General features: G+C 35.2%; 1 protein-coding gene across 4 annotated transcripts in view; it reads right to left on the reverse strand.

Annotated features, from left to right (window-relative positions):
- Positions 1 to 2053: 2053 nt before the first annotated feature.
- Positions 2054 to 27476, reverse strand: part of LOC114053688 (interleukin-7-like) — a 55481-nt gene continuing 30058 nt past the window's right edge. Inside the window, exons 3-7 of one of the 4 annotated variants that reach the window (XM_027876804.1) lie at positions 25924 to 26004; positions 24393 to 24530; positions 10054 to 10128; positions 9539 to 9586; positions 2054 to 2730 (exon numbers count right to left, since the gene is read on the reverse strand). In XM_027876804.1, coding sequence (XP_027732605.1) covers positions 2707 to 2730; positions 9539 to 9586; positions 10054 to 10128; positions 24393 to 24530; positions 25924 to 26004 — 366 coding nt within the window. In that variant the 3' untranslated portion in view covers positions 2054 to 2706. Of the gene's footprint in view, positions 2731 to 3615; positions 3638 to 4845; positions 5956 to 9538; positions 9587 to 10053; positions 10129 to 24392; positions 24531 to 25923; positions 26005 to 27476 lie in introns of those variants that run through there. The other 3 variants (XM_027876805.1, XM_027876802.1, XM_027876803.1) reach the window with 3 other exon arrangements.

Consider the following 27476-nt stretch of genomic DNA (forward strand, 5'->3'; position numbering starts at 1 on the left):
TAGGAGGGCAAAGTAGTGGGTAGAAGTAAAGCAGAGGAGTGAGGAAGGGAATAGGGTGAGAAGGATGGTGAAGAGAAATAGGAAGAAGGAAAATAGTCCACAAGTAATTAATAGCCTAGAATGTGAATGGGATGAATTTACCCATGAAACGGAAACTGATACTAGATTAAAAATTTGAATTCAAAAATATATTGCTTTCAGGAAATGCTATAAAATCAGAAATACACACAAAGAAAATAAAAGTCAGGAGTAGAATTTATTAAGTAAAAAAAGCAGGGGTAGTAATCATGATCTCAGACAAAGTTAAAGCTAAAATAGATTTAATCAAAAGAAAAATAGGGAAACTACACTATGTGTCAGCAATATTATTCAATATTGTTTTAGACCATTTGAAATAGCTAGACAGTATAAAATACTTGAGCGTATACCTGCCAAAACAGACACAGAAACTATATGAATATAAACATAAAACACTTTTGATACAAATAAAGTCAGATCTAAATAATTGAAATAATATTTATTGTTCATGGATAGGTAAAGCCAATATAATTTTTAAAATTATGATTTTACCTAATCTATTGATTTAATGCCATCCCAATTAACTTACTAAAAAAATTATTTTACTGAGTTAGAAAACATAGCAAAGTTCATTTAAAAGAACAAAAGGTCAGGAACTTCAAAGAAATCAGGGGAAAAAAATGTAAAGGAAGCAGATTCAGTAGTATCAGACCTTAAACTATATTAAAAGGTGAGGGCATTGTTGAAGTATAAAATGGATAATTTTGATTACTTTAAATTTTTTCTTGTATCAATAAAACCTATGCAGCAAGAAGGAATGCAGAAAATTTGGGAAAAAAACTTTCATAGGCAATCTCTCAGATAGGATGTAACTGAGTTCGAATATTGCTCTGCTGTAGGAAATGATGAGCTGGTTGATTTAGAAAAACATGGAAAGACTTGAACTTATGAATGAAGATGCTATCCACCTTCAGATTAACAAATGACAAGTGGAAATAGGTATAGCATGGTCTTACGTATAGGTGTATGAGTGTATATGTATATATATGTGTATATTTATATCTATGTAACTGTATGTGTATATATATATATATACATACATACATGTGTGTATGATGTGTGTGTATCTGCTGTTAACTGTAGCCTTCTTTAGAGCAGGGAGGGGAGGGGAAAAATAAAGTAAAAAGTGCACAGCAGAGAACAAAAGAAAACTTACAAGGAAAAAAAGAAAAACTGGGCAACTTTGAAAACAACGTGTAGTATTTATTATAAAGGCTTTCTTGAAATGAAAATTTATTGTTTTATACTGAATCCTCTCATGTTTTGCTGTGTAAGTGGTAATTTTTTTCTTTTCTCATTTTGTATTTAAGATAAAATAAATTTTAAAAATTTACAAAGTAAAATAACAAAAAAATCACAAACCTTTTCAAGTAACATATACCATCTGATCAATATATTGATCCATAATAATTATATTATACTCAACAAATTGACCAATGTGAAGTAAAATGGACGTGCAATATTATGCCATTATTAATTCAAGAAGCAATACTCTGATACTAGAGTAACAATAAAACAAATATGCAAATAGCAGCAATGATAGTATTCCATTTGCAACATGAGAGGCAATTATATGACATTTAATGTCAATATTGTCATCACTGAATGCAGACTTTCACATATAAATTCAACATAGGAATGTAGCAGTTGAGTGCAATGAGATGAAATTACACATTGGAGAATTATCAACCAAATATGATAAATAAAAATGAAAAAAGGAAAGAAGTTCAAAGTAAAATAAAAAGCCAATTATTTCTTCAGGATAAGCTCTTGCTTCTTTCTTTAAAAAATATTGTTTAACATTTTCTTTTTAAATTTTGAGTTCCAGATTCTCTCCCTTCTACCCCTCCCCCAGACAGTGAGAAGGCAAACAATATATCAATTATACATGTGAAATCATGCTAAACACTTCCATATTAGCTATATCACAAAACAAAGTGAAAGGAAAATTTAAAATGAGAAAATTATACTTCAGTTTGCAAACAGAGTTTATCAGTTCTCTCTCTGGAGATGTATAACATTTTTTTCAACATGAATCAGCTTTCACTTCTAACAGTGTTGGTATGCTTCTGGAAGTATGAGTTAAAATCATTTGACTAAAAACTACCTTTCCGGGTTCAGCATCCTTTCTCCCTAGTCCTGCCCTCTGAGCTGTGATTCTCTTACTCAGTGACCTTGACCCTACCCCTGCTGCAATGGGCATCTGTTTTTTTGTTTTTTTTTAACTTGTTCAGGATGGAAAAATGGGAAAAGGGAAAACTTGCCTGATGGGCCACCTTATATACCAGATATATCTACCGTCAAATTATCTTCCTCATTTTGTGTCCAGATCCAGATTAACTTTTACTTCTCTGCTTTGAGGAAACTATACTAACATATATCAACATGAACCATGATTCTCAAGGACCAAAGATAAAGCATGCTACCCACCTCCTGTGAGAGTGGTGATGGATTTAAAATGTAAAATATGATTTTGGGACCATTTTTGGACATATTCAATGTGCAAATTTGTTTTGCTGGACTAGGTATATTCATTATGAAACTTTCCTTTTTTTTTTTTTGTTCTCTCCCCACCTCCTTTTTCTCTCTGTCTCTCTCCCGTCCTGAAGAAATCTTCATAAGATGATCTTATTTCCCAATACTTTGATTCAACTGCAAAACACAGGCATAGACACACACACAGAGTCATTTTAACCACCTGCACAATAGTCCACAGAACATTAAATGTAAAAGAGTAATAGCAGGATATCAACCTGTCCCAGGACCATTTATATCTGAACACCGCAGAATTAAGATGAAAAGAGATAATAATAACAATAATAGTCTTAATGCTTTAAATTTTGCAAAGTGCTTTTTATACGTTATTTCATTTATCTATTAGGCATCCAATGTGAAATAATTTACATTTCCTCTTACTTTATCTTAAAGTAAAATTGTATCCTCTGCTTTGGATAAGCAATTATTATAATTTATAACAATGGAACAGTGATCTCATCAAGGCAGGTATTTCCTCCACTGGTGTAGACTGTAACACATCAGTGCCTTTGCATCCTATGCATAATTATTTTCGATGCTCTTTTGTAAGTCGTCCATAGGAGATCAGCCCAATGGATTGGAAACCTTCCCCTTGATTTTAAAATGTTCCAGCTGGCTGCTAGTTATATCTGGTGCTAACTATATAACTGGCCTACCTTCTTTTGCCTTCACACATGTCCTTAATAGTGTAATTAATGATACTTCTTACACATAATGCATCCTAGGTGATTCTTTGAAGTTACCATGTATCCTTATATCATGCTTTGGGTTACTTGACATGTCTATTCTTATGAAATCATGGTTTGACATGAGTCATAGCCTTATGACATTATCAGGATATTAAAAACATGGAGTTATGTAGTAAGACCAATTTCCAATAATTGAAAATGCTGCAGAAATCTCCAAATGCAACCCAGTCTTCTCTCCTCCTCCTCCTCCTCCTCCTTTTACATTCTGGACTCAGCTCAGTTCAAGTTATCAACAAGCATGTATGCTTACAATGTGCCAGGCTCTGCACTTAATGCTGGAAATACAAGAAGAAAGACAGACAGTGTTTCCCCTCAAGGAGCTTAAATTCTAATGGGGGAAGATAACACATAAAAGGAAGTTGGTGGGGTGTGTGTGAGGACAGAAGAGATAAATGTAAGGAGTACAGGATGGGAAGAAATGAAGAGATGGTTAGCCTGGACATCTTCCTTCAAATGGAATTTCTGGGAAGAACCATACAATCAGAGGGAGAGGCTTCAGGGGCAGAGGGTACATCTAGTATGTGAAGTCCAGGGATAAAGTGAGTTTCCAAGGTGAAAAGGTTTCTGTGGTATGGTAGAGAAAGTCCAGAGAGTCAAGAATACAGCCTGAAAAGGATTAGAACGTGTATTTCAATTCAATAAATATTCAGTCAACTGCTAGGCACTATAAGGGGACTACAAAAAGAAATATGACAAAACTTTTGACATTTATGTACATTAAATGTGAATTCACTATCAAACAATACAAACTATTACATCAAGTGCTAAATGTAATATAATAAAATAAAAATACAGAATGCAACTTTAAGTGTTAGGAGACAATCATGGTGATCAAAAATATCATCCAGGAGGCAGAGCTTGACACAGACCTGTTGAGGTCAAGAGTAAGAAGTTTCAGGGAGAGCATTCCAGGTGGTAGGAATAGCATGACCCAAAGCATAACAGCAGGGATAAGAAATAGGAAGAGACATTTAGAGATAGAGCAGACCTCAGAAATTATGTAATCTCAGCCCCTTAATATGGCTGAGGAAGACATAGAAGTCCAAAGACATTAAGTGATTTTGCCAAGGGAACAAAGGTAGCAAATAGCAGAGCTGAGATTTGAACTTGGGGGTTTCTGACTTCACATCCATTGATGTTTCCACAACATCACAATGTCTGGTTGAGTTGGCGAGTCTGCATGCCCTGTTGTTTCACCATTACGTGATGTAGCGCCATGAAGAGACGAATCTGATTAGAGTGGAAGGGTATGGACTAGGGAGTGGTGGAAAAGAAGGCTAGATTGATTTTATTTCTTCTCTTAGAAGAACAAATGCCAATCACAGAAAATAAAAGAAATTATTATACCATATTATTGCATATGTCTTTTATTAAGAAAGGAGTAATGTTATTCAAAGCAATAATCATAAGAATCTATCAAAATATATATACAAAGATATGTAGTAAAAATTAAATATGTACATATCATCAATAAAATGTCAATATATATTATTCTCTGAAAAAATACTCATCATATCAAGGTTACTTAGATAAATTTTACTATGTACATAAAGGTCAAAATTAATTTTTCACTAGAGTGAAAACTGTTCTGACAGCTTGTATTCTTCACTCTCTTAACACTGTCTTACATTTACCTCTCTGGACACATTGCATCTCTCAGGGGAATGTAAGCTCCTACAAGACCAGTACTATGTTTGGTTTCTGTCTTTTCATCCCTGATTCTTTGAATAGAAGAGGCCCTCTTCAAATACTTTTCCAATTGAATTGAATGGAGATTGACATTTTATTTTCAAGTTGTTCTGTCTCTGTCGACAATTTCTGCTTCATGGAGCTCTTTGGTTTGTGTCTTGTTTGCATCACTGCTCCCTTTTTAAGAAAAGTGAGCATCCTCCTCTTCTCTTGGGTATTTGTTAGTTTCCCAGTGTCAGATGTGAAGCATGTCTTGTAGCCCTGAAGATGACCTTTTCCCCCACTCAGTACAGTATAATGGAAGCTAAAGGGTCACTGAATTGTTTAGTGAAAGAAATGAAATGTTAATTGGGAATTCTGCTGTACTTTTTTTATATTGCACAAAATATATTATTATACTAGTTCTTTGTCTGAAGTTTTCAGCTGAGCAGTAAAAAAGCAAAAATCCTTACAAGTTACTGCAACAGAGAACACAGGAGATTAGGTATTTTGTTGTTATGCACGTGTAATCTGTTCCAGAATAAAGGCATGTCCAGGTCGTTATCAAGTAGCTTTTATTGTGAATTATCATTTTCTGTTTCATTGGTTTGCTTCTCTGTCTACTGGTGTCTGCAGTGGAGTAGAGTAGAATTCACGGTCCCTTGCTCATGGTGCCATAGCTTTGCCAGGATAAATACAGCAGCTTCTGGCATGGAGATAGATCAGTGTGAGCAGATGAACACTTGGTGAATGCAAGTGAAAGGTGTTCAAATCATGGGGCTTCTCTGCCATCACAGTTGTGTCAGTGCCCATTGGCGTTCATGTTCAAAATTTTCCTCCAGCAATTGCTAACATCGGATATCATTTTTTGTATTAAGCATAAACATTTATTCTGTTTTTTTCTTTCCTTGGAAGATTTTTCTCCCTATAATGACAAATGAAAATTTCTATAGCTTTCATCTTCACATGAAACACAATTAAATTATTTGTTGTTGCTTAGTCATTTCAGTTGTGTCTGATTCTTTGTGACCTTATTTGGGGATTTCTTGGCAAAGTTATTGGAGTAGTTTGCCATTTCCTACTCCAGCTCATTTTACAGATGAGGAACTAAGTCAAACAGGATTAAGTGACTTGCTCAGGATAACACAGGTAAAAAGTGTCTGAGGCCACATTTGAACTCAAGAACATGCGTCTTCCTGGCACACTGCACCATCTAGCTGTCTGTGATTAAATTATATGCACATATTTGTCTTAAACATTTCTTTTCCCCTCTTCTCACATTATCATGTAAAGGCAGCTAGGTCATGCAGTTGGAGTCATGAAGCCCTGAGTGCCAATCCTACTTCAGATATGTAATAGCTGTGTGACCCTGTGTGAGTTGCTTAACCTCTCTCACCCTCACTTTTTCATTTGTAAAATGGAAATAATAAGTACTTACCTCCCAGGGTTATTGTGAGGGTCAATAACACATATAAAGAACTGGGTAAAACTTAAGGTTCCCTAGAAATGCTAGCTATTTTTTTTGTCTTTATATCCCTAGTAACAACAAGAACAACAGTAAGTAGTCGTATTATTACTATAGCTAGCATTTGTGTAGAACTTTAAGGTTTGCAAAGACCTAGGAAGGAAAAGGAATAGGAATCGGGACTAGCACTGCTATTTCATTGATACAGGCAACACTCGGGTGAAGAAATTTCTCTTGCTTTGTAACTTAAAGTTATATATACATATATAGTCATACATATACATATATGCACATGTGTATATGCATATATGGTTATAGGTAGTCACATATATGTGTGAGTGCATGCATATATTTAGAAAATAATATATGTGTATGTGTATGTGTATGTATGTATTGTGATGTGTGTATGTGTATGTATTGTATATGTATGTAGAGGTACATAGGTAATCAGTCCTACCAAGGTACCAGTGAAAAACTGCTCATTTCCAGGAAAATTCACACTAAGTATGGAGAAGTTAATTTCTAGGAGATTGGCCAGCAGGTGATATACATAAAAAAATAATTACACCAAAGTACCACTTTAAAGTTTATGTATGTATAAGTTATATATATATATATACACACATATGTCTACATATATGTATGTAAACACACATATATACACACATATTTATAAATGTGTATCTGTGTCTGTATATGTATACACACACACTTATCATAAATAAGGGCTGAATAGCTGAGAATGATCTTGGAGGAGGGAAGATTCTAGGAAGATGGTAGAGTAGGTCAGAAAACTTTAGGCTCTCCAAATTTCCTCCAAAAAAAAAAAAGACAGAACATCTCCTCAAAGTGAACATGGAGCAGCAGAAATAAACAAAAGTCAAGGTAAGGCAGTGGCATCCTCAGGCAATATGAGAAGACCCCAGGAAAGATTGGACCTCCAGAGATGGAGGCTTGGCCTGGGTGAAGTGCAAACACCTCCAGGCCAACTCCAGGGAATCAATAAACAACAAGTCCTGGGGGCAGCTGGGTTGGGAAGCAGCCTCAGCCTCAGGAACTTTCACCTCATGAACAGTGTGGGGGATTGGAAGGCTCAGTGGTAGGAGGAAGCACCTTCCTCTGTCAAGGGACACCAAACACAGCTGTGCTGACCAGATGGGGTCCAGGTGCTGTTGTGGGGGAGATGGAACTGGCACACACCTGGTGAGTGGGGTGGAGCAGCAGGGCATGGACTCTGATGGCTGTAGGCAGTTACAGGAGAGCAGAGTCTCTGGTTTTGGTTCCAGGGTAAAGACAACTGTTGAAATTTGCAGCCTCTGGAGGGACCACAGGGAGCAAGAGCTTTTGCAGGACATTGTAGCTAGGGCCTAGCTTTATGGATGGAAAGGAGTGTCCAAGGCTGGAGCCCCAGACAGAGCTCAGATAATAACAGTAAGAAGGACCTGAGGTGTGGGGCATAATTCCCCATACCTTTGGACTAGAACCAGAATATCAATAATAAGCTGCTAAAAATAAATTTAAAAAAAGAGTAAGCAAAAGAGAAAGAATCCAAGTAAAGAGAGCTACCACGAACTTTCATAGAAAATCTCTCAGATAGGATTTGATTGTAATGGAATACTGCAGTGATATAAGAAATGATGAGCTGGGTGATTTAGGAAAAAAAAAAAAAACATGGAAAGACTTGGACCTACGAAAGAAGATACTATCTACCTCCAGGGAAAGAAATGACAAATCAAAATATGCATAATATGGTCTTGCATTTACATATATATGTATATATATATATATATGTATGTGTGTGTGTGTGTGTATATATATATATATATGTATATGTATATGTATTCACATGTTTATATTTAATTGTAGCCTTCTCTAGGCCAGGGGGTTGGGGGGAGAAGGGAGGGAGAAAAAAAAAGAAAAGAAAAAGTACACAGCAGAGAATAGAAAACCTAGAAGGAAGCACAGAAAAGCTGGGTTGCTTTGAAAACAATGTGTAGTATTATATAGGGTTCTGTGAAATGGAAATTTATTACTTTATATTGACTCCTCTCATGTTCTGCTGTGTATATGGAAATGTTCTTTTTTCTCATTTTCTATTTAAATTTAAGATGAGTAAAAAACTTAAAAAAATAAAGAATGGTCATGGATGAACTGCACAGGGCTGAAAGCTGCCACTAAAGAGGCAGAAGGGAGGGTCCCATGGGAGCCCTTTAGGGACAGAAGCAGCAAGTCACAGATCTAGATTTCTGTGGAAGGAGCAAAAAAGGCAAGGGATACATTCCACATTGGACCTACAGAAGGCTACAGGTTGGCAGACAAAAAGCCTGAACACCATTAAAGGCCATGTTCACGATTTATCCAAGTCGGATTTGAGGGAGAAAAGTGTAGCTATTTTATGACCAATACCACATTAGGAAAAGTTCTTGGAATTTGTATCTTTGTAATACAAAGGTCCTGAGCTAAGTCAGCTATGCTATATAAACATCACTTCTATCACATTTTTTTCTATGCCCCAAAGAATGTTAAAAAATATAAAGATCAATGAGAAAGAGAAATTTCTCCTGTATTTTGGGGAATATATTCTTTTCTTTTGTCTTCCTTCCATGTTCTCTTTGTAATTTAAAAGCATAACCAGTCTGAGAAAGATTGCTAATCCCCAGTCAGAAACTAACTTGAAAGCAGTGGATTTAATATGTACAATGTGGCATGTTCTCTGTGGGTTTGAGATGTCATAGGGGCACTGTGGGATTGGACAGGGTGAATCCTGAAGGGTATAAAGATTCTTCAGGTGGGCAGACTGTTTCAGCCAGGTTGTTGGGGGAGCATGCTTGCTCACTTCTTCTCCACTTCACTTTTTAAAATTTCAAGTTTCAAAATAATGCAGTTCAAAAAGGACTCCTCTTAATGAGGCAGGGTTCTCACCCCTTTAATAAAATCATATATAATTCTTTATAAATTATATACAGAAAAACAAAGTTAAAAGAAACACGGGCATGAGTTTCTTTTGAGAAACTAGGATGAAAATAAGGATATTAACTCTTACCAGGATCTTGAAGCAGGGCCCTCCTGTCTTTTTCTCTGTTCCATTCACCTAGGGGAGAAAAATATGTCATGGTCAAGATGTGATGCAGGTTGTAAAAAAATTGTATGACAGAAACTGGTATTGGCTTTGAGTAAGTAAGTGAGAAAAAAATGCAATTCAAAAAATGCCTCTTTAATGAGGATAGTTTTTCAGCTCATAATGAAAACCACAAGGAATATTTTATGAATTATATACAGAAGAACAGAATTGAGGTGAAGCATGGACATGGATTGCTCTCCACAGGGAGTGTGATACAAGGCAAAAGCAATGGATTTGGAGTTAGAGGACCAAGGTTCAAATTCCATTTCTGTCATTAATGACCTATGTGACCTTGGGGAGGTCATTTGACCTCTATGGTCCTCTGTTTCCTCATCCAAAGAAATAGGACGGAGGAGAAGGGTTAGTCTGTTTGGCATGTGAAGGCTTAAATTTATGATCTTAAGAAGGAGGCTGAATAAAAAAAGATCAATTCTTACTGTACTCTTGGTGGGAGAGACTTCACTAGTAAAATGGATTCTTCCTATCTTTCTTTCTACTTTTTTTTCTTTCTCCTAAAAACAAGACAAAACCAAAATATGCCATAGTTTAGATACTGATGATCAAACTTTGATTTTTTTTTTGTTGATCTTTCTCTCTCAATGATAAGAATGGCATCTCATATTAGTTTAGTCCATAAAGTCCTGATGACAGAATGCTAACTTTTTATCACCTCTAGGATCAAATAAAAAGATCCTATTTGGCATTCAAAGCCCTTCATAACCTAGCCCCCTCCCTCCTTTCTAATCTTCTTACACCTTACTCTCCAACACTTACTCTTTGATTCAATGATACTGGCCTCCTTGCTGTTCCATGAACAAGATACTCCATCTCTTGGTTCCCAGCATTCTCTCTGCTTTCTTCCATGCCTGGAATGTTTTCCCTCCTCCCCCTTGACTACTGACCTTCCTGAGCTTTTCTTAAGTGTCAACTAAAATCCCACCTTCTATAAGAAGCCTTCCATCAACCCTTTTTAATTTCAGTGCCTTCCCTTCCCCAACTCATCTTAATTCCAGTGCCTTCCTATTATTTATTTCCTATTTATCTCAAATGTAGTCTGCTTTGAACATATTTGTTTGTATGTTGTCTCCATCCATTAGATTGTAAGCTCCTTCAGGGCAGGAACTGTCTTTTGTATCTTTTTGTCTCCCCATTGCTTAGCACAGTACCTGAAACATAGGAGACTCTTAATAAATGTTTATTGATCAATGTTGGAAACAGACCAGTGAAGAGGAGTAGGAAAAATAACTTAGTCCCTGGACATACTCATCCCACTATTATTTAATGACAGTAATCAGTGAATTATTTATTGATCACTCAGGTTATGCCCAGCACTATGATAGGTAAAATAAGTATTTCCTATGAGTTACATAGAAGAATTATAAGATGTGATCTCTGGTTGCAAACCAATTGGAGTTCAGTTAGAGAGGCAACTCTGAGTCACATAAAATAAGAAAACAATTCCAGAATGGATTGTGAGGTACTAACATCTTTCTAGTTAAACTGTTACCTAAATTTTATTTTTATTTTGTGTTAAATGTGAATTACTTTCCTATTACATCTTCTTGGACTTTTTAATTATCACATAGAGATGGCTATGGTTTTTGTGGATTTATTTTGTGTCCTGTTACTTTAATGAAGCAATTGCTTCAGTGAGTTTATTTAGGGACTTTCTGGGTTTTCTAAGTAAATTATCATGTCATTTGTAAATATCAATAATTTTGTTATCCCTTTGCCATACTTTTAATTTTTTCCTCTCCTTTATTACTATTACTAGCATTTCTAGAACTATGTAATATAATATAGTAGGAGCATAAAACTAGGCTGTAGCTCATGCTGGCTATGTCTGTGTCATGGATTTCAAGGAGAGAAGGTCCTTGCTTTACATCTCTATTTTTAGGAAAGCTTTTAGCATTTCTCCATTGCACATAATATTAGCATTTTGTTTTCAATATATACTTTTTATTGTATTAAAATTGACCATTTTATGCCTATTTTTATGGCATGAATGAGTGTTATGTTTTGTTGAAGGTTTTTTTCCCTCTACATATAATGATATGATCATAAGGTTTATGGTATTTTGGCTTCAATAAAGTTAGTTATGTTAATTATTTTCCTAAATTCACATCTCTGGAATATATCCACTTTGGTCACAGGAATGCTTTTTTTTTTCTTCCTCTGGATATATTCATATAGTCTTTTTGATAGAATTTTATTTAAAAAATTATACCAATATTCATTAGTGATAGCGGTCTTTAGTTTTCTTTCTTTGTTTTATCCTTACCAGGTTTAGGTATAAGGATGTTTATCAATCAATCAGTTAGCATTTATAAGATACTACGTCTGTGTTAGCAACTGTTCAAGGAACTGGGAATAGAAAGACAAAAAATTAAAAAAAGAAATAATTCTAGCAATCCAGGAGCTTAAATTCTATAAGGGGGAGATACACTAATACATTTTACGAAATATGTTCTGAATAAAAAAAGTAGTGTGGTAGAATTTTTAATTTTTCCATTTGTGTAGAATTAGTCACTCTTAAAATGTTTGATAGGTTTTATCCATTAATGCATTTGGATCAGAGGACTCCCCTGCCCCCCCAGTAGTTCATGTATGATTTCTTCAATTTTATTTTATGTGAGTAGTTTAAGATCTTTATTTCATGTTCTGTTAATTTGGATATTTTATATTTCTATAGATAAGTTTCCATTTATTTTCCATTTTTGGCTTTGGAGCATATAAGTGTGTATTGTCAATTCTGATCATTCTTTTTCTTTCTTCTCTGTTATAACGTAACCTTGTTTTTCATTTTGGTAATTTGATTTTTTTCCATTTTTATTCTTATCGGGTTTGCAAAAACATTTATTAATTCTGTTAGTATTTTCAGAGAATCAGCTTTAAATTTCATCATTTCTACATTTGATTTATCTAATTTTCAAAGTTTTCAATTTTGTGCTTAACTTGTTTATTTTGTATATATATTTAAGTTTCATACTCTATTCTTTTTGTTCCTATTTTATTAACGTATGTCTTCAAAGATACAGTTTTTTTTTCTCTAAGAACAGCTTTACTTTCATCTCAGAAATTTTGAAGGGTGCTCTTAGTGTTATCTTTTTTTTACATAACTTTTACGTTCCTCATTCATTCCTTGATTCACTCATTAATGCAGGATGTCCTTATTAAATCTCCACTTGGGTCTGTATCTTTTGTTTATATTCTCTGTATTAATTACTATTTTGTTGCATTATTGTCCATAAGGATTTGATGAATATTTCTCATTTTAACATTTTTATAATTTCTCTATATCTGTATTCCCTTCTCTTTTCAGTCATTGATTTGTTATTATTATTTTTTTAATTACACTACTTTGATGCTAGTTTATTTCCATTGGAGCTCCCTTATTCCTGTTTACCTGTCCTGTCCCAAGTTCCTTGAATAGGCTTAAATTGTTCTTTTTTATCATTTTCCCCATCTTTTGACCATTTTCCCTCACCATCTACTTTAAAATGTCTTGGCTTCTTCTCTCCTCTAATCTCTTAAGATTTTTGTTTTTACAGTACTCTTTTCTTTCAATTCAGACACTTTAAAATATGCTTTGATTTGCAGAATATATTACTTTGGGGTGCAGTTTGAGTTCCATTGCTTTTTCGAATAAGCTACTTCATTCTCTCTGATTTCTTATGACTAAGTAATTATAGGTTATTCAAACTAATATGAGGGTTTTGTTTGTTTTGCATCTGAAGATTTTTCTCTTGGCTGCATGTACAATTTATTTGTTGCTGGAATTATGAAATTTAACTACTACACGCCTTAGTATTTCAAACATTTTTTTTTCTTGGTAACAATCTGTGAATTAAATTATTTAGTACTTTGTTATTTATAATAAAAAAAGGTCTGAACAGTTTTCTTGTGTTATTTCCTGAACTACAGTATTCAGAGTTTTTTATATCATATTATTCTGGGAGATAGTGATCCCCAAGTTAATTCTATTCATCCTGTCTTAAAGGGTAGTTTCTTTGCACTGTAAAGCATTCATGCATTCCTTAACCTTGTTGCCTTTTGCTGCTCTTCCATCACAGTTTCGTTCACGTTTATATTTTTGTGTTCCAAATCTTTTATTCTCTGTCAAACAGAATCCACTTTGGTGAAAATTTCCACCACGTAGTCCATGTTTTTTTTTGCCTTTGTAGTTTTGAACTCAGCATTGAGAAGGGTGATTCTCAACTTGATCTCATTCCTAATTTCTTTTTTTTCCCCCTAATGTTCTGTCTGGAATTTCTTACTCTTGTTCCATGGTCTTTGGGAAATCCTCAGGATTCTTACTTTCACTGGTTTTACTTCATAATATACGTGTTCAATGTTCCCTGTACTTTTTTTTTTTTAATTTTTACTTAGCCTCTGTGTTGGCTTATCTGTGAGCTAGATTTTTACTGAGGCATTCTCCTTTAGCCCTTTTGGCTTTCCACTCCTTCCTTGTATTCCTAGTGACTTGTCTGTGTTGTTTTTTCCCTCATCCTGTGACCCTTCCACATCTTCCACTATTGCATATATCTCAAACATGGGCATTTTCAGCCTCCCCACTTTAGCAATTATGGAGGCACTGCTTGTTTTTTTTTTTCTAGAGTAACTTCTCTGTGGAAAGGACTGAGCCTAGGTAGAATTCTATTCCCCTTTCCCTCTGACAAAGAATCTCTTTTCCCTCTTAAATTGGCTCTCTACCATGCTATGTGCTATCTTCCTCTTCTGTTCTAGGTGCTTTTTTTCCCCCATGGTCTGTACTGAATCAGTATCTGATGCCTCTACTGGGAAAAAGGGAGATTTTAGTTGAGTCATTGTCAAGGTGGGACTCTGAAGCATAAGACTAGGATATAGCTCATTCTGGCTATGTCTGTGTCATGGAGAGCTGGAAGGTGAGAACTCTTAAAGGGTGTTCTAAGTATTTAAGATCTCTGATGTTATTTTCAAAGTTTTTTTTAAACCTGTTGAGAATTTTCAGCTTCTTTCCTTGTAGATTCAGCTTCAGTTACTCTATATCTTACACATGATTTCTTTTTCTGAAAATTATTTAATTGTGGGAATGTTTGGGGAAAAAATTACTCAGCCATCTTGCTGATCCCTTGATTTCTTAATGATGTCCTGCATTTATTACAAAGCTTTTGCTTTTAGAGTCATGAATATCTCTTCTTAAACAAATCACAGAATTAGAATGACTGAATTTGAGAGTTGGAAGGGATTTCAGCTGCCTGTTAGTCTAAGCCATATCCAACTGGAATCCCAAGTATAACATATTCCAAAAGTGGTGGCCTTGGTTGAAGATCTCCAACAAGGAGCTCATTATCAGAGCTGTCATTAGTATCACGTCACTGGATCTGACTATTCTTTCTCTCTGATTAGAACAAGGTAGAGACTGGAGCCGTATCTGGTAAGAATTCAATGTGAACCACAATGTATCTTGTAAGGGAAGGTACAAGATGATCTCTAGGAAAAAATTAAAAGCACTGGAAGCTTTTGTCTTTAATGCTTTCTTTCTTTTTTTCCCAGTCCACTAGCACCTTTTAGTACCCTCCATGACCTCTGGCCTCTTCTGTTGCCCTTTGGCTATCCAGATCCTTCCCACACTGTAAGTTACCAGCACCTGAATAAATATTTCTGGGCTCCAAATTATCCTGTGTCTCCAAAGGATCCCTTACTTCCTCACTTGTCCCTGATTACAAAAACTCAAATTATGGTCATGCTAGGTACTAAATTACATTATTATATTGATCTAAAATAGGTACTTTTTTGTATGCTGTCACATTGGCCAAGCATCCCTTTGTAACTGTGTGCTTTATTTGTTTCTTATGTTGAAGACTTTAACTGATATGTTTCTGAGAGAGAAAAAAAAGGTGTTGTCATCTTAGTTTCTTAGGAAGCCCTAAAACCAACTTTTCTTGAGGCAACTATTTAGTTGTCCTCATAAGGCACTGAACAGGGGAAAGTGACTGGAAAGTTCATCTGTCCTCCAGATACTGAAAATAAGGAGAGGGGAGATGTTGGAGTTCTTTGGCTTGTAGTGTAGCATCTTTGCTGCTCTTGATTACTTTAGTTTCTGGACCCAAATATTTCTAAGTATATGATTTCAGGAATAAGTGGTGCTGCATGAATGAAGAAAGGGAAGTGTTGTACTGACTCTCTAAAAAGGGAACAATACAGTATGTATATACACCAGTGAGCATGAGTTTGATTCCTGGAAAAATTCTAAGAAATATTATTAAAAGGATAATTAGTGCACACCTAGAAAAGGAAACAGTGATCACAGAAAGGTAGCATGGCTTCCTCAAGAACAGATTGTTCTAAACTACCTTCATTAGCTTTTTTTACAAGGTTATTATTCGTTTACCTCTATTTTAGCAAATGACAAGTTTCTCAAGCTATGCTTGTGGATAAGATGATGAGGTATGGGCTAGATGTTGGATTCACAACTGGTTAAATGATCAGGTCCAAGCAAAAGTCATTCATGGGTCAATGACAACTTGGAAAGAGGTTTCTAATAGAGTGCCTTAGGTACTTCATGGCCCTATGGTCCTATGAGGTTTAAAATGTCTATCAATGATTGTATAAATAGAGATGATCTACTTGTTAGATTTTCAGATAATACAAAGCTAGGAGTAACAGTGAACAATAATGACAGAATTAGGATCTGAAAAAAATGGCAAGTTTTAATAATAGTTAAGATCAAGTAAGATGAAATTGAATTTATATGAATGTAAAGGCTAAAACTTGAATTAAAAAATCGACTTTAAGGTATAGGCATTATGTGTCTGGTTAAAAGTTCATATGTACAAGATCTGAAAGTTTTAGTGGCTAGCAATTTAAGTCAACAACATGATATAATAGCCAAAAAACCTAATGCAACCTTAGAATATATTAAAAGAGGTAGTCACCAGAAATAATCGAAAGGGGATAGTGTTACTGTTCTCTGACCTTATCAAACTATATCTGTAGTTCTGTTTCTTTTAGAGAAACAAGCACTGGCTCTGGAGTAACAGGACCTGGCTTCAAATGCCCCCTCTGACACTGACAATTTACATGGTCTTAGGTAAGTCATTTGACCAATCTTAGCCTAGTCTCAGAAGGCAAAGGGAGTCAGCTCACAAGAGACAGATGGGATGCCTGCCCCAGGTAAATGCCTCTTAGCTTTGTCAGCTGTGCTTTCCAGACAGACTGCGTCCCTGGTAAGACTATATACATGGCTGATCAATGCCCTGAAGTTGCAGTATGTCTGATGGGGGCTATCTTAGTCAGGGCCAGCACTATGGCTATTGTCATTAGAAACTGACAATTCTTTGGATAGCAGTAAAACTTGTGACTCTAAGAGGTATTTTAAAGTAACTTTATAAGAAGTAGTTTAAAGTAAATTTATAACAAAGAGAAACAATTCTACTGAGGAAGGAAAAGAGGAGTTTTTCAAAGGAATCAATGTGGATGCATAGAAAATTTACCAATCAAATAAATAGCTTTTTTAAAAAGATACATACAGAACATAAACTGAGTTTGTCAAGAAATTCTAGTTTTTTTTTTCTTTTTTAAATCTATACTGAAGAAAAGAAGTGACTCGGAAAAGGGCTGGGTCTTCTTGGGGTGAAGGAACTGATGATAACTGACAACAGAGAGAAGAAAGAAGCTACTCCATTATTAATTTCTTTCTGTGTTCTGTGCTAAAATGATCTTTGCATTAAAAGAAAACAGAAAAAAATGGTTTATTGGGAGTTGATGCCCCAAATAAGTAAAAAGATGATAGCAAGAGAGAACTTATTTTCCTTTGATGAATTCAAATCATAAATTCACAGGTCTATATCCTCCTTGGCATAGAATGAACTGCATTCTTGAATGTTGAAAGAACTAGAGGATGGAGCTGCTTGGCCACTATCAGTGATATCTGAAAGATTACAGAAAAAAGGAGAGTTATCACAGAAGTAGGAAGGCCAAATTTTTTTTTTATTTTAAAAGATGGATAGAGAATTGAATCTGTATATTGTAGACATGGAGTTAGATTTTGATTACTAAGAAAAGTCTAGAATATGTTATTAATGAGATGGTTGGTTTTCATACACACACAGACACAGACACAGACCCACACACACATATATGTATGTATTAAGAAGTTCCATTCCCCAATGGATAGGTGGTCCAAGAATATGAACAAATAGTTCTTAAAAAGAAAAAAATCATAAACAATAAACAGTCATATGGAAGATTGCCCCAAATCACTAGTGACAAGAGAAATAACTATCAAAACAACCCTGAGGTTTTGCCTCTTGCAGCAAAGTTAACATAACTTGGGCATAATCAAAGTTACAAGGGCTGTGGAAAGATAGACACATTGGTGGAGCAGCAAATTGGTCCAAATCATTTCTGAAAACAATTTAGTATTATGCTAAGAAAGTGACTAATACCCTCTGAACCAAAAAGATCCTGCTATGCCTATATTTCAAAAAGGTCAAATACTGAAAGGTTCTATATATGCCAACATAATCATAGCAGCACTTTTTGCATTGGCACAAAACTGGAAACAAAGCAAACATAAATTTATAAAATAAATTGTTGTTCCAAATGTAATGGGATATAACTGCAACTTAAAAAATGATGAATATGAAAAACTCAGAAAAGCATGAGTAGACATATGAACTGATGCAAACTAAAGAATGCAGATGTGAAAAATAATATGCATGACACCACTGCTAATGTAGGTGGAAAGAACAGAGGAAAAAAGGAAGTTGAATGCTGGGTAATTGTAATGATTAAGGTTGATCCTGAAGAAGAGATGAGAAAACATTACTCCTTCTCCTCTTTGCAAAGGGCGGATAGGCCTAGAACATATAATACACTGTTAGACTTGGTCAACGTGCTGATGGGTTTGCTGAACTGATTTTTTTTCTCTTTGTTTTTTGCTCTTTGTTACAAGGCATGATTTTCTGAGAAGGGAGGAGGAGGGAAATTTTTTTGGGAAAAGGTGATATAAATAATTAAAAAAATAAAGAGATGTTTAGAGATGTTGAGAAAAAGAAGGGGTGATCATAAAGATCTATCATGTTTAACATTTTTATTTAAAGTTTTAGTTCAAAATTCTATCTTTTCCTCCCTCCCTCCATCCCCTTCCCCCTCCCTTCGACAGTAAGCAATCAGATATAGGTTATACATGTGAAATTACATAAAACATTTGCATGCAAGTCATGTTGTACAGAATGACTTGAATAAAAGGAAAAAAAGGAAAGAAAGTGAAAGTCTGTATTCAAACAATATTAGTTGTTTCTCTGGAAGGTGGATAGCATGCTTCATCATTAGTCCTTTGGGATTGTCTTAGATCATTGTATTGCTGAGAATAGCTAAGTCATTCACAGTTCTTCATCAAACAATATTGCTGTTACTGTGTACAATGTTCTGGTTCTGTTCACTTCACTATGCATCAGTTCGTGTAAGTCTTTCCAGGTTTTTCTGAAATCATTGTGCTTGTCATTTCTTACAGCCCAATAATATTCCATTACAATTATATACCACAGCTTGTTTAGCCATTCCCCACTTTATGGGCATCCCTTTGATTTCCAATTCTTAGCTACCACAAAGAGAGCTTCAATAAATAATTTTGTACAAATAGGTCCTTTTCCTTTTTTTCTGGATGTATTTGGAATATAGACTTAGCAGTGGTATCACTGGATCAAAGGGTATACACAGTTTTAGAGTCCTTTAGCCATAGCTCCAAATTGCTCTCCAAAATGATTGGATCAGTTCACAACTCCACAAACAATGCATTAGTTTCCGAGTTTTTCCACATCCCACTTATTTTTTAGGATTATTCTATTTCCAATTAAATTTTAATCTCTCTTTCCATTGTCCATTACTGAATGTAATTTTTATTGCATTATCATCTGAAAAGATGCATTTACTATTCCTGCTTTTCTGCATTTGGTTGTGAGTTTTCTGTATCATAATACATGGTCAGTTTTTGTGTAGGTGCCATGACCTACTGAGAAAAGGGTATATTCTTTTCTATTCTTGTTCAGTTTTCTCCAGAGAGCTATTATATCTAACTTTTCCAGAATTTTATTCATATCCTTAACTTCTTTCTTGTTTATTTTTTTGGTTTGATTTATCTAGTTCTGAGAGGAGAAAGTTGAGGTCTCCCACTAGTATATTTTTATTATCCATTTCCTCCTTTAACTAATTTAATTTCTTCAAAAATTTAGATGGTATACCATTTGTTGCATATATATTTAGTACTGATATGACTTCATTGTCTATGGTACCTTTCAGCAAGATATAGTTTCCTTCTTTATCTCTTTTAATTAGATCTGTTTTTGCTTTTGCTTTGTTTGAAATCATGATTGCTACTCCTGCTTTCTTTGCTTCAGCTAAAGCATAATGAATTCTGCTCCAGTCTTTTATATTTACCCTGTATCTCTCTGTTTCAAATATGTTTCTTGTAAACAACATATTGTAGGATTCTGGTTTTTAATCCATTCTGCTGTCATCTTCTGTTTCATAGGTGAGTTCATCCCATTCACCTTTATAGTTATGATAACTGTGTATTTCCCTTTGTGCTATTTTATGCTTGTTTATCCCCCTCTCTCTTATCCCCCCACCTTTCCCTCTTTCCCCAGCGTCTTACTTCTGATCACTCTCTTCCCCAATATATACTCCCTTTTATCAGTCCCTCTTCCACCTTCTATTATGACTATGCTTTTTTTTTAACTTCCTTAGAGGGTAAGATCATTTTCTATATTCAACTGAGTATATATGTTATTCCCTCTTTGAATCGGTTTTGATGAGAGTAAGGTTTAAGCTTTGCCCATCACCCCTCCTCCCCATCTTTCCCTCCATTATAATATCTGCTTCACGCCTCTTTTATGTGGGATAATTTACCCCATTCAATTTCCCTCCTCCTTCTTCCAGTGCAATTTTCTTTTTTACCCCTTTATTTTTTTTTGTGGTATCATCCTATCAAAGTCATCTTATATCCACACCCTCTGTCTATATATACTCCTTATAATTGTTCTTATAGTAATAAAGTTCTTAAGAGTTACAAATATTATCTTGCCATATAGAAATATAAACAGTTTCATCTTATTGAATTTCTTATATTTTCTCTTGTTTCTTTTTTACCTTTTTATGTTTCCTTTGAGTCTTGTATTTGGAGGTCAGATTTTTTATTCAGTTCTGGTCTTTTAATTAGGAATGCATGAAAGTCCTCTATTTCATTAAATGCCCATTTTTTCTCCCAAAAGATTATATTCAGTTTTGCTGGGTAAGTGATTCTTGGTCGTAATCCTAACTCCTTTGCCTTCTATTATATCATATTCCAAGCTTTGTGATTCTTTAATGTGGAAGCTGCCAAATTCTGCATAATCCTGGCTGTAGCTCCTCTATATTTGAACTGTTTCTTTTTGGCTGCTTGCAGTACTTTTCTCCTTGAACTGTGAGCTTGGGAATTTGGCCATGATGTTTCTGGAAGTTTTCATTTTGGAATCTCTTTCAGGTGGTGATTAGTGAATTCTTTCAATCTCTATTTTGCCTTTTTGTTGTAATATATCAGGGCCGTTTGATAATTTCTTGAGAGAGATTTTCCTGGCTTTTCTTTTATCATGTCTTTCAGGTAGTACAGTAATTCTTATATTATCTCTCCTGGATCTATTTTCTAGGTCAGTTGAAATTTCAAATTTTCTTTTTTTTAAACTTTTTAATTTTTTTAATTACAGCTTGATTTCTCATAGAGTCATTAGCTTTCATTTGATCAATTCTAATTTTTGAGGAATTATTTTCTTCAGTGAGCTTTTATACTTCTTTTACATTTGACCAGTTTTATTTTTTAGGGAGTTACTTTCCTTGGTAAATTTTTGTATTTATTTTTCCATGCTATTGACTCCTTTTTTTCATGATTCTCTTGCATTACTCTCATTTCTTTTCCCAATGTTTCTTCTATGTTTCTAATTTGCTTTTAAAAATCCTTTTTAAGCTCCTCCACGAATTATTTTTGGGCCTAAGACCAAATTACATTTTCTTTGAGGTTTCACATGTAGTCATTTTGACACTATTATTCTCTTCTAAAGTTATGCTTTGGTCCTCCCTGTCACCATAATAACTTTCTATAGTCAAGTTCTTTTTTTTGTTGTTGTTCATTTTTTCTGCCTTTTTTGTGACTTGGTGTTTTCATGTGAGAATTGGACTCTGGTCCCACATTGTCCAAAGCTTTTTGTGCTTGGGCTCAGGGTCTTACAGCTGGCTTTCACTGGGCGTCAGGGCATAGCTGTTTGCTTTCACTGGAGGGTAGCAGGTTACCTTTCTAGCTTGTACTGGGGGTTGGAGCCTACCTGTTGGCCTCCCCTGGCTGTGGGGTTTAGCCACTGGCCTGCCCATGGATGGGGCCTTTCTGTTGGGTTGCTATGGAAACAGGGTCTCTCTGCTAGCAGGCCCCAGGGGTGGGGTCTTGCTGTTGGCTAGCCTTGGGGCAGGGCTTCATTTGGGGTCAATGGGATGTGTGCTGGGGGTGGGGCTGCTGGGATGAGGCCTTGTTGTGCTGACCAGACTGCTCGCCTACCCAGGGGACTGCTGATCTGGCAGGGCCTCCTCAGTGGACTGCCCCAGGCTTGGAGCCCTGCTGCAGGCCCCCTGCTGCTCCTGGACTTTGCTCCCCTCACACCCCAATGACACCAATCCTTCTTGATGTGCCAGCAAGCTTCCTCCCTGCTCCTAGATCAATTCTGAGGTGACTTTCTAATTGTTTAGAGGGGAATTTGGGAGTGCTTCAGAGGGTTCCTTCCTCACTCTGTCACCTTGGCACTAAAAGTCAGTCTTGTGTTTTTCTTGTGGAAAACATGAAGAGGTATGGGTTACATGATATATAATTAGATGGACAGAACTGGTTTAATGGCCAGGTCCAAAGAACAGTTATCAATCATTCCATAACTTGCAGGAAATCTCCAGTGTTCAAGTAATCTGTACTTAGCCTTCTGTTATTTAATATTTATTTATTTATTTATTTATCATATATTTATTTATTTATTATTTATTTATTTAATATCAATCATTTAGAAAATATCATAGATATCATTCTTTATCACATTTACAGACAAAGCAAAACTAGGAGGACAGTTAACACTATGACAGTCAGGATTTGAAAATATCTTGACAAGCTAGATCATGGTGATGAATCAAATGAGATGAAATTTTTAATAGGGATAAATATGAAGTCTTACATTTATTTTCAAGAAATTGACTTCATAAGAACAAGATGGAAATTAGTCTGGATAAGATCTGAGGGTTTTAGTGGATTGGAATGAGTCATTGTTGAGATTTGGCAGCCAAAAAACGCCTAGGTGAATTTTGGCTTGATGACCTGAGACAAAGCTTCCAGTAATAAGGAAGTGGCAGTCAAATTCTACTCTGTCCTTGTCACAAGGTATCTGGCGTACTCTATCAAGTTCTTAAACCACTGTTTAGAAAGGACATTCATCAGCTGAAGGCCACCCAGAGGAAGACTATCAGTGTGGCGTAGGGCCTCAAATCCATCACATATGAGGATCTGCTGAAGGAAATAAAGGTGAAGCAAAGGCTTGGGGGTGGGGTAGGGTGGGCCATGACAGCTGCCTTCAAGATCTTGGGGGAAGAGAGATTAGACTTGTTCTGTTTTGCCCTAGAAAGCAGAACTACCAAAAAGTGGAAAGATGGGTTGACTAAAGGGGAGGAAAATGCAAAGAGGTACAATTAAAATTGATATCAATAAGAAACTTTCTAATAATAAGCTCTCTGAAGGCTGAATGGGCTGCCCCTTTAGGTTTCCAGTGACTGCAGGTGCAGTCACTGGAACAAATACTGTACAATTCACTTGAGTGGGTTTGTGTTGGGAATTCTTTTTTGAATATGGGTTGGAGTAGATGACCTCTATGATAACCTCCAACACTGAAAATCCATGATTCTGCGAATCTGCTATATATTCATATCTCAGGACAGGTAGGATGGAAGTACAAGGACAAAGAATGTGCCAACACAATAAAATCTTTCCTATGATTTTACATTAACTATTACCTGAGCTCAGATAATGCCAGTTAAAATACACACAGTAAAATATTTTCATGCCATCTTTGTTGTCTTCACATCAAAATCTTTATCTAACATACCCTGATCATGTTACAGAGGAGTTATAGTTTTCTGAAACTTGAAATGTGAAAACATTCCTTAAAAAGTTTAAAACAATGGGAAAAGAGTATCAAAAGTTGTGGGCGAGTTGTACTAAGTAATATGAGGGTAGTAAAGAGGAGTAAATGAGATTAGTGCCAAAGAAGCATTTAGGAAATCAAGAAAAATGAATTCTATCCATACTTAGCTTATGAATACTAAAAATAAGGAAAATAGGCACGCATACACTATCTCTTCCAAATGCCATCTAAATGTGCATTTAAAAGTATTTTAGGTTGCTTGATATGTAATAATTAATCACTAAACTTAGTTAAATTATAGATGTATTATAGCATCAGTTATAATTACTAAACTTAGTTAAATGTATTGTAGAATCAATTATAATGTATTATTGAATGAACTGAGCATGTTGTAGTGAATAGAATGCTGGATTGGGAATTAGAATGACTTGGGTTCAAATCCTGACCCTGCCACTTATTAGCTGATTCCAAGCCAGCATTCTATTCACTACATCACATTCGTTGAGCAAGTGTCTCAGATCTAGAGTACGGCAGCGTTCTATCACTGAGGGGCAGTTTCTTTTGTTGATAAAAAGAGATATCACTCAACTTACCTCATCACATTTGCATCCCTTCAGCATCTCTAATGCATGATGTGAATACGCTTCTAAGTAACCATTAAAGTTCTCACTGATATTAGCCTTCACAAGTTGCTTCAATTTACATGTCACATGAACTATAAACATAACTTCCTATTAAAGAGAAAATGGAGAAGTTCTGTCATTCACCTTCAGTCCTCAGAAGTTATTAGCTCCGCTAAAGATTTTGAAGCCCAAAGCTGTAGCAATTAGTGATGGCTTTCTCCCACTTTTATTCTTTACTCCACTAAAACTTGTAACTTGTAAAACTTCCTGTTCAGTAGACAGCAGCAAGCAGTCCTTCCAAATTGATTTAATAATTACACAATACTTAAACAAATTTTTCAGTATTAAGTTTTCCTAAGTCAAAGTATTGTTGATTAATCTGAGTCATCAAATGATAGGGTTATTAATTTTTAAAACACTAGAGTCAAAAGAAGACCTTGGGAAGCAGTAACAGTATGAGATGCATTTTTCTGTTTACTGGATTGGAATTCCTCTCTTCTTACTGTCCTCCAAGTAAGTAGCTTCAGTCTTCTCCTCCCATTTCTAAGTTCCCTAAGATACAGGTAGTGATCTTCCAATAATCAAGTAATAATGCAAATCTACTGTAAATGAGATTGTTGAAAATTTTAATCAGGTACCTTTACCAAAAAAAAGATGTATATAGATGTAGATCTTACACAGGATTTATGAAGTGAACTCAGCAATGCTGATTTAAAAAAAAAAACACTTTACAAAAAATGAGTACTTAAAAAAACAGATCTTTGGAAGTTTATCACTTTTGGAAGTAATATCACTATTATACCAACTAGAGGAGATGGTGGTTTAAAGGTTAACTGATGTTAGAGAAAAGTTTTTAAAAGCAGGCATCTGAGTTGTACTCATGAAATCTGTGTGTTCATGCATAGGAAGCTATAATATTATTATTAATAACAATGATAATAATAACAACAACAAACTTGAAGGACTGCAAAACACTTTACCTATATTATCTTATTTGAACCTCACAACAACTCTGTGAGGTAGGTGCTATATTATCCCCATTTTATTGATGAGGAAACAGATTGAGAGAGGTTAAGTGACTTGTCCTGGGTCACACGGCTTGTAAGTGTAAGAGGGAGGATTTCAATCCATATTTTCCTGACTCCAAGTCCAGTAAATACTCTATCTGCCATACCATGCTGCTCTCACAAGTATTGTCCTATACAATCTAAAGTATAAGACACATGCTTCCTTGTTGGTATTTTCAAATGAAACACTGTAACTTGAGATACAGTAAAATTTCTACCCAGTCAATACAAGACTACTGATAAAGTAGAACTATAAAATAAGTCTAACCTACATTTAGACAGAATTGTAGGAATTATATGTCTAAGACGATAAATTCCATAAGGCTTACTAAACAAATTGCCTGATAAGGCTAATGTTAAAAATATAAGCTAAAGAAGAAGTCTCTAGAGGACTAAATCAGAAGGACATATAAACTCTGAAAAAAATTATTTACCTTATTATCATCACATGTATGATTTTTTAATGAACTATATTCTTTATTCGAGCAATTGCTAGCAGTATCTGTCATTTTCTCCTGTAACAAATCATTCAGAAATGGCATGGTTAACCTGGAAAATCTTTGATTTATAGCAGCTGTAAAATAACAATTTATAACTGATTTTGAAATGATAACTTTCAGGAAAACATTTAGCAAAAACCTAATATGCAGGTATATAATGAAACAATAATTTGGGTGAAACATGAGACAAGGTGCCTATCTTGGTGGTTTATCAGTGAGATAGAGATATGGAGGTTTTAAATTTTAGACTCAAGACTGAAAGAATCTTTGGTCACCACATACATCTCTGTGCCACGAACTTTCAAACTGTAATTATGGGAAAACAGAATTAGAATTAAAGGACTTCCTGCCAATGAAAGTCGTTGAGCAAGGATCTGGTGGATTACTTCTCTGGCATCTGTTTAAAAAAAGGAGCGAATTATTTGTCTGGGATGTAGGAGTATACATATGAATGATTTTGTTGTCATATCTTCACTTATAAAGGGGGTGGTTTAAAAAAAACAGGCTTAAAATGAAGAAAAGATTGGTAGGAATGTCAAATTAAGTCAACAGACATTTAAGGGCCTACTAGGACCAGGCATTGTTCTAAGTAATGGGGACACAAAGAAACACAAAAAAATAGTCTTCTGATCTCAATGAGCTCACAGCCTAATGAGGGAGGCAACATGCAAATAATTATGCACAAATAAGATACAGGTTAAATCAAAGATAATAACTAATAGCACATATCTCATGCTTTAAATTTACAAAGTGCTTTACATATATTAAGTCATTTGATCCTCACAACAATCCATTTTACAAAATAGAAAACTGAGGCTGAAAGGTTACATGGCTTGCCCACAGTTACATAGATAGTTGAATATCTAGATAGTATTTGAACTCAGGTCTTCCTGACTGCAGATTCTAGGTTCTATCTACTATGCCACCTAACCGCCCCACAGAAGGAAGGCACTGACGGTTATAGAGATAGTAGGAAGAATTTTATTTGAAGCAATGACTTATGGGGTTGTATGTTCTCTGTCCAGCAAACTGGACACATTTCCATTGTGACAGACTACTGGGCAGAGCTCCTGGGGGCTGGGCTTCTGCAGAATTCTATTCAATTTGACAAATATGATTAAGTACTTACTATGAACTAAGTATGATGTTAGATGCAAGGAATATAAAGACAAAAATGAAACATTCCCTGATCTGAAATAGCTTACTTACTCATGCACTGAAAATGAGGTTTGGCAATGTATACAACATGTACATATAAGGTAAATACGTTATCATTTGTGAAATCAGAGAACTACAAAATCTGAACACTGGAATAGGGGTCAGAGGCCTTCTTGAAAACACTTAATTGAACAGTTCCCTCAAGGGGTCATGCACCTATTGCTAAAGACTTCCAAGAAAGGAGAATTACAGAAGTAGTCTATTCCAATTCTGGATAGTTCTAATTGTTAGGAAGTTTTTTGTTACATTACTCCTGAAGGAAGCGGGAG

The sequence above is a fragment of the Vombatus ursinus genome, unplaced genomic scaffold, assembly GCF_900497805.2.
Source record: "Vombatus ursinus unplaced genomic scaffold, bare-nosed wombat genome assembly UNPS02014812.1, whole genome shotgun sequence".
Taxonomy (NCBI): Eukaryota; Metazoa; Chordata; class Mammalia; order Diprotodontia; family Vombatidae; genus Vombatus; species Vombatus ursinus.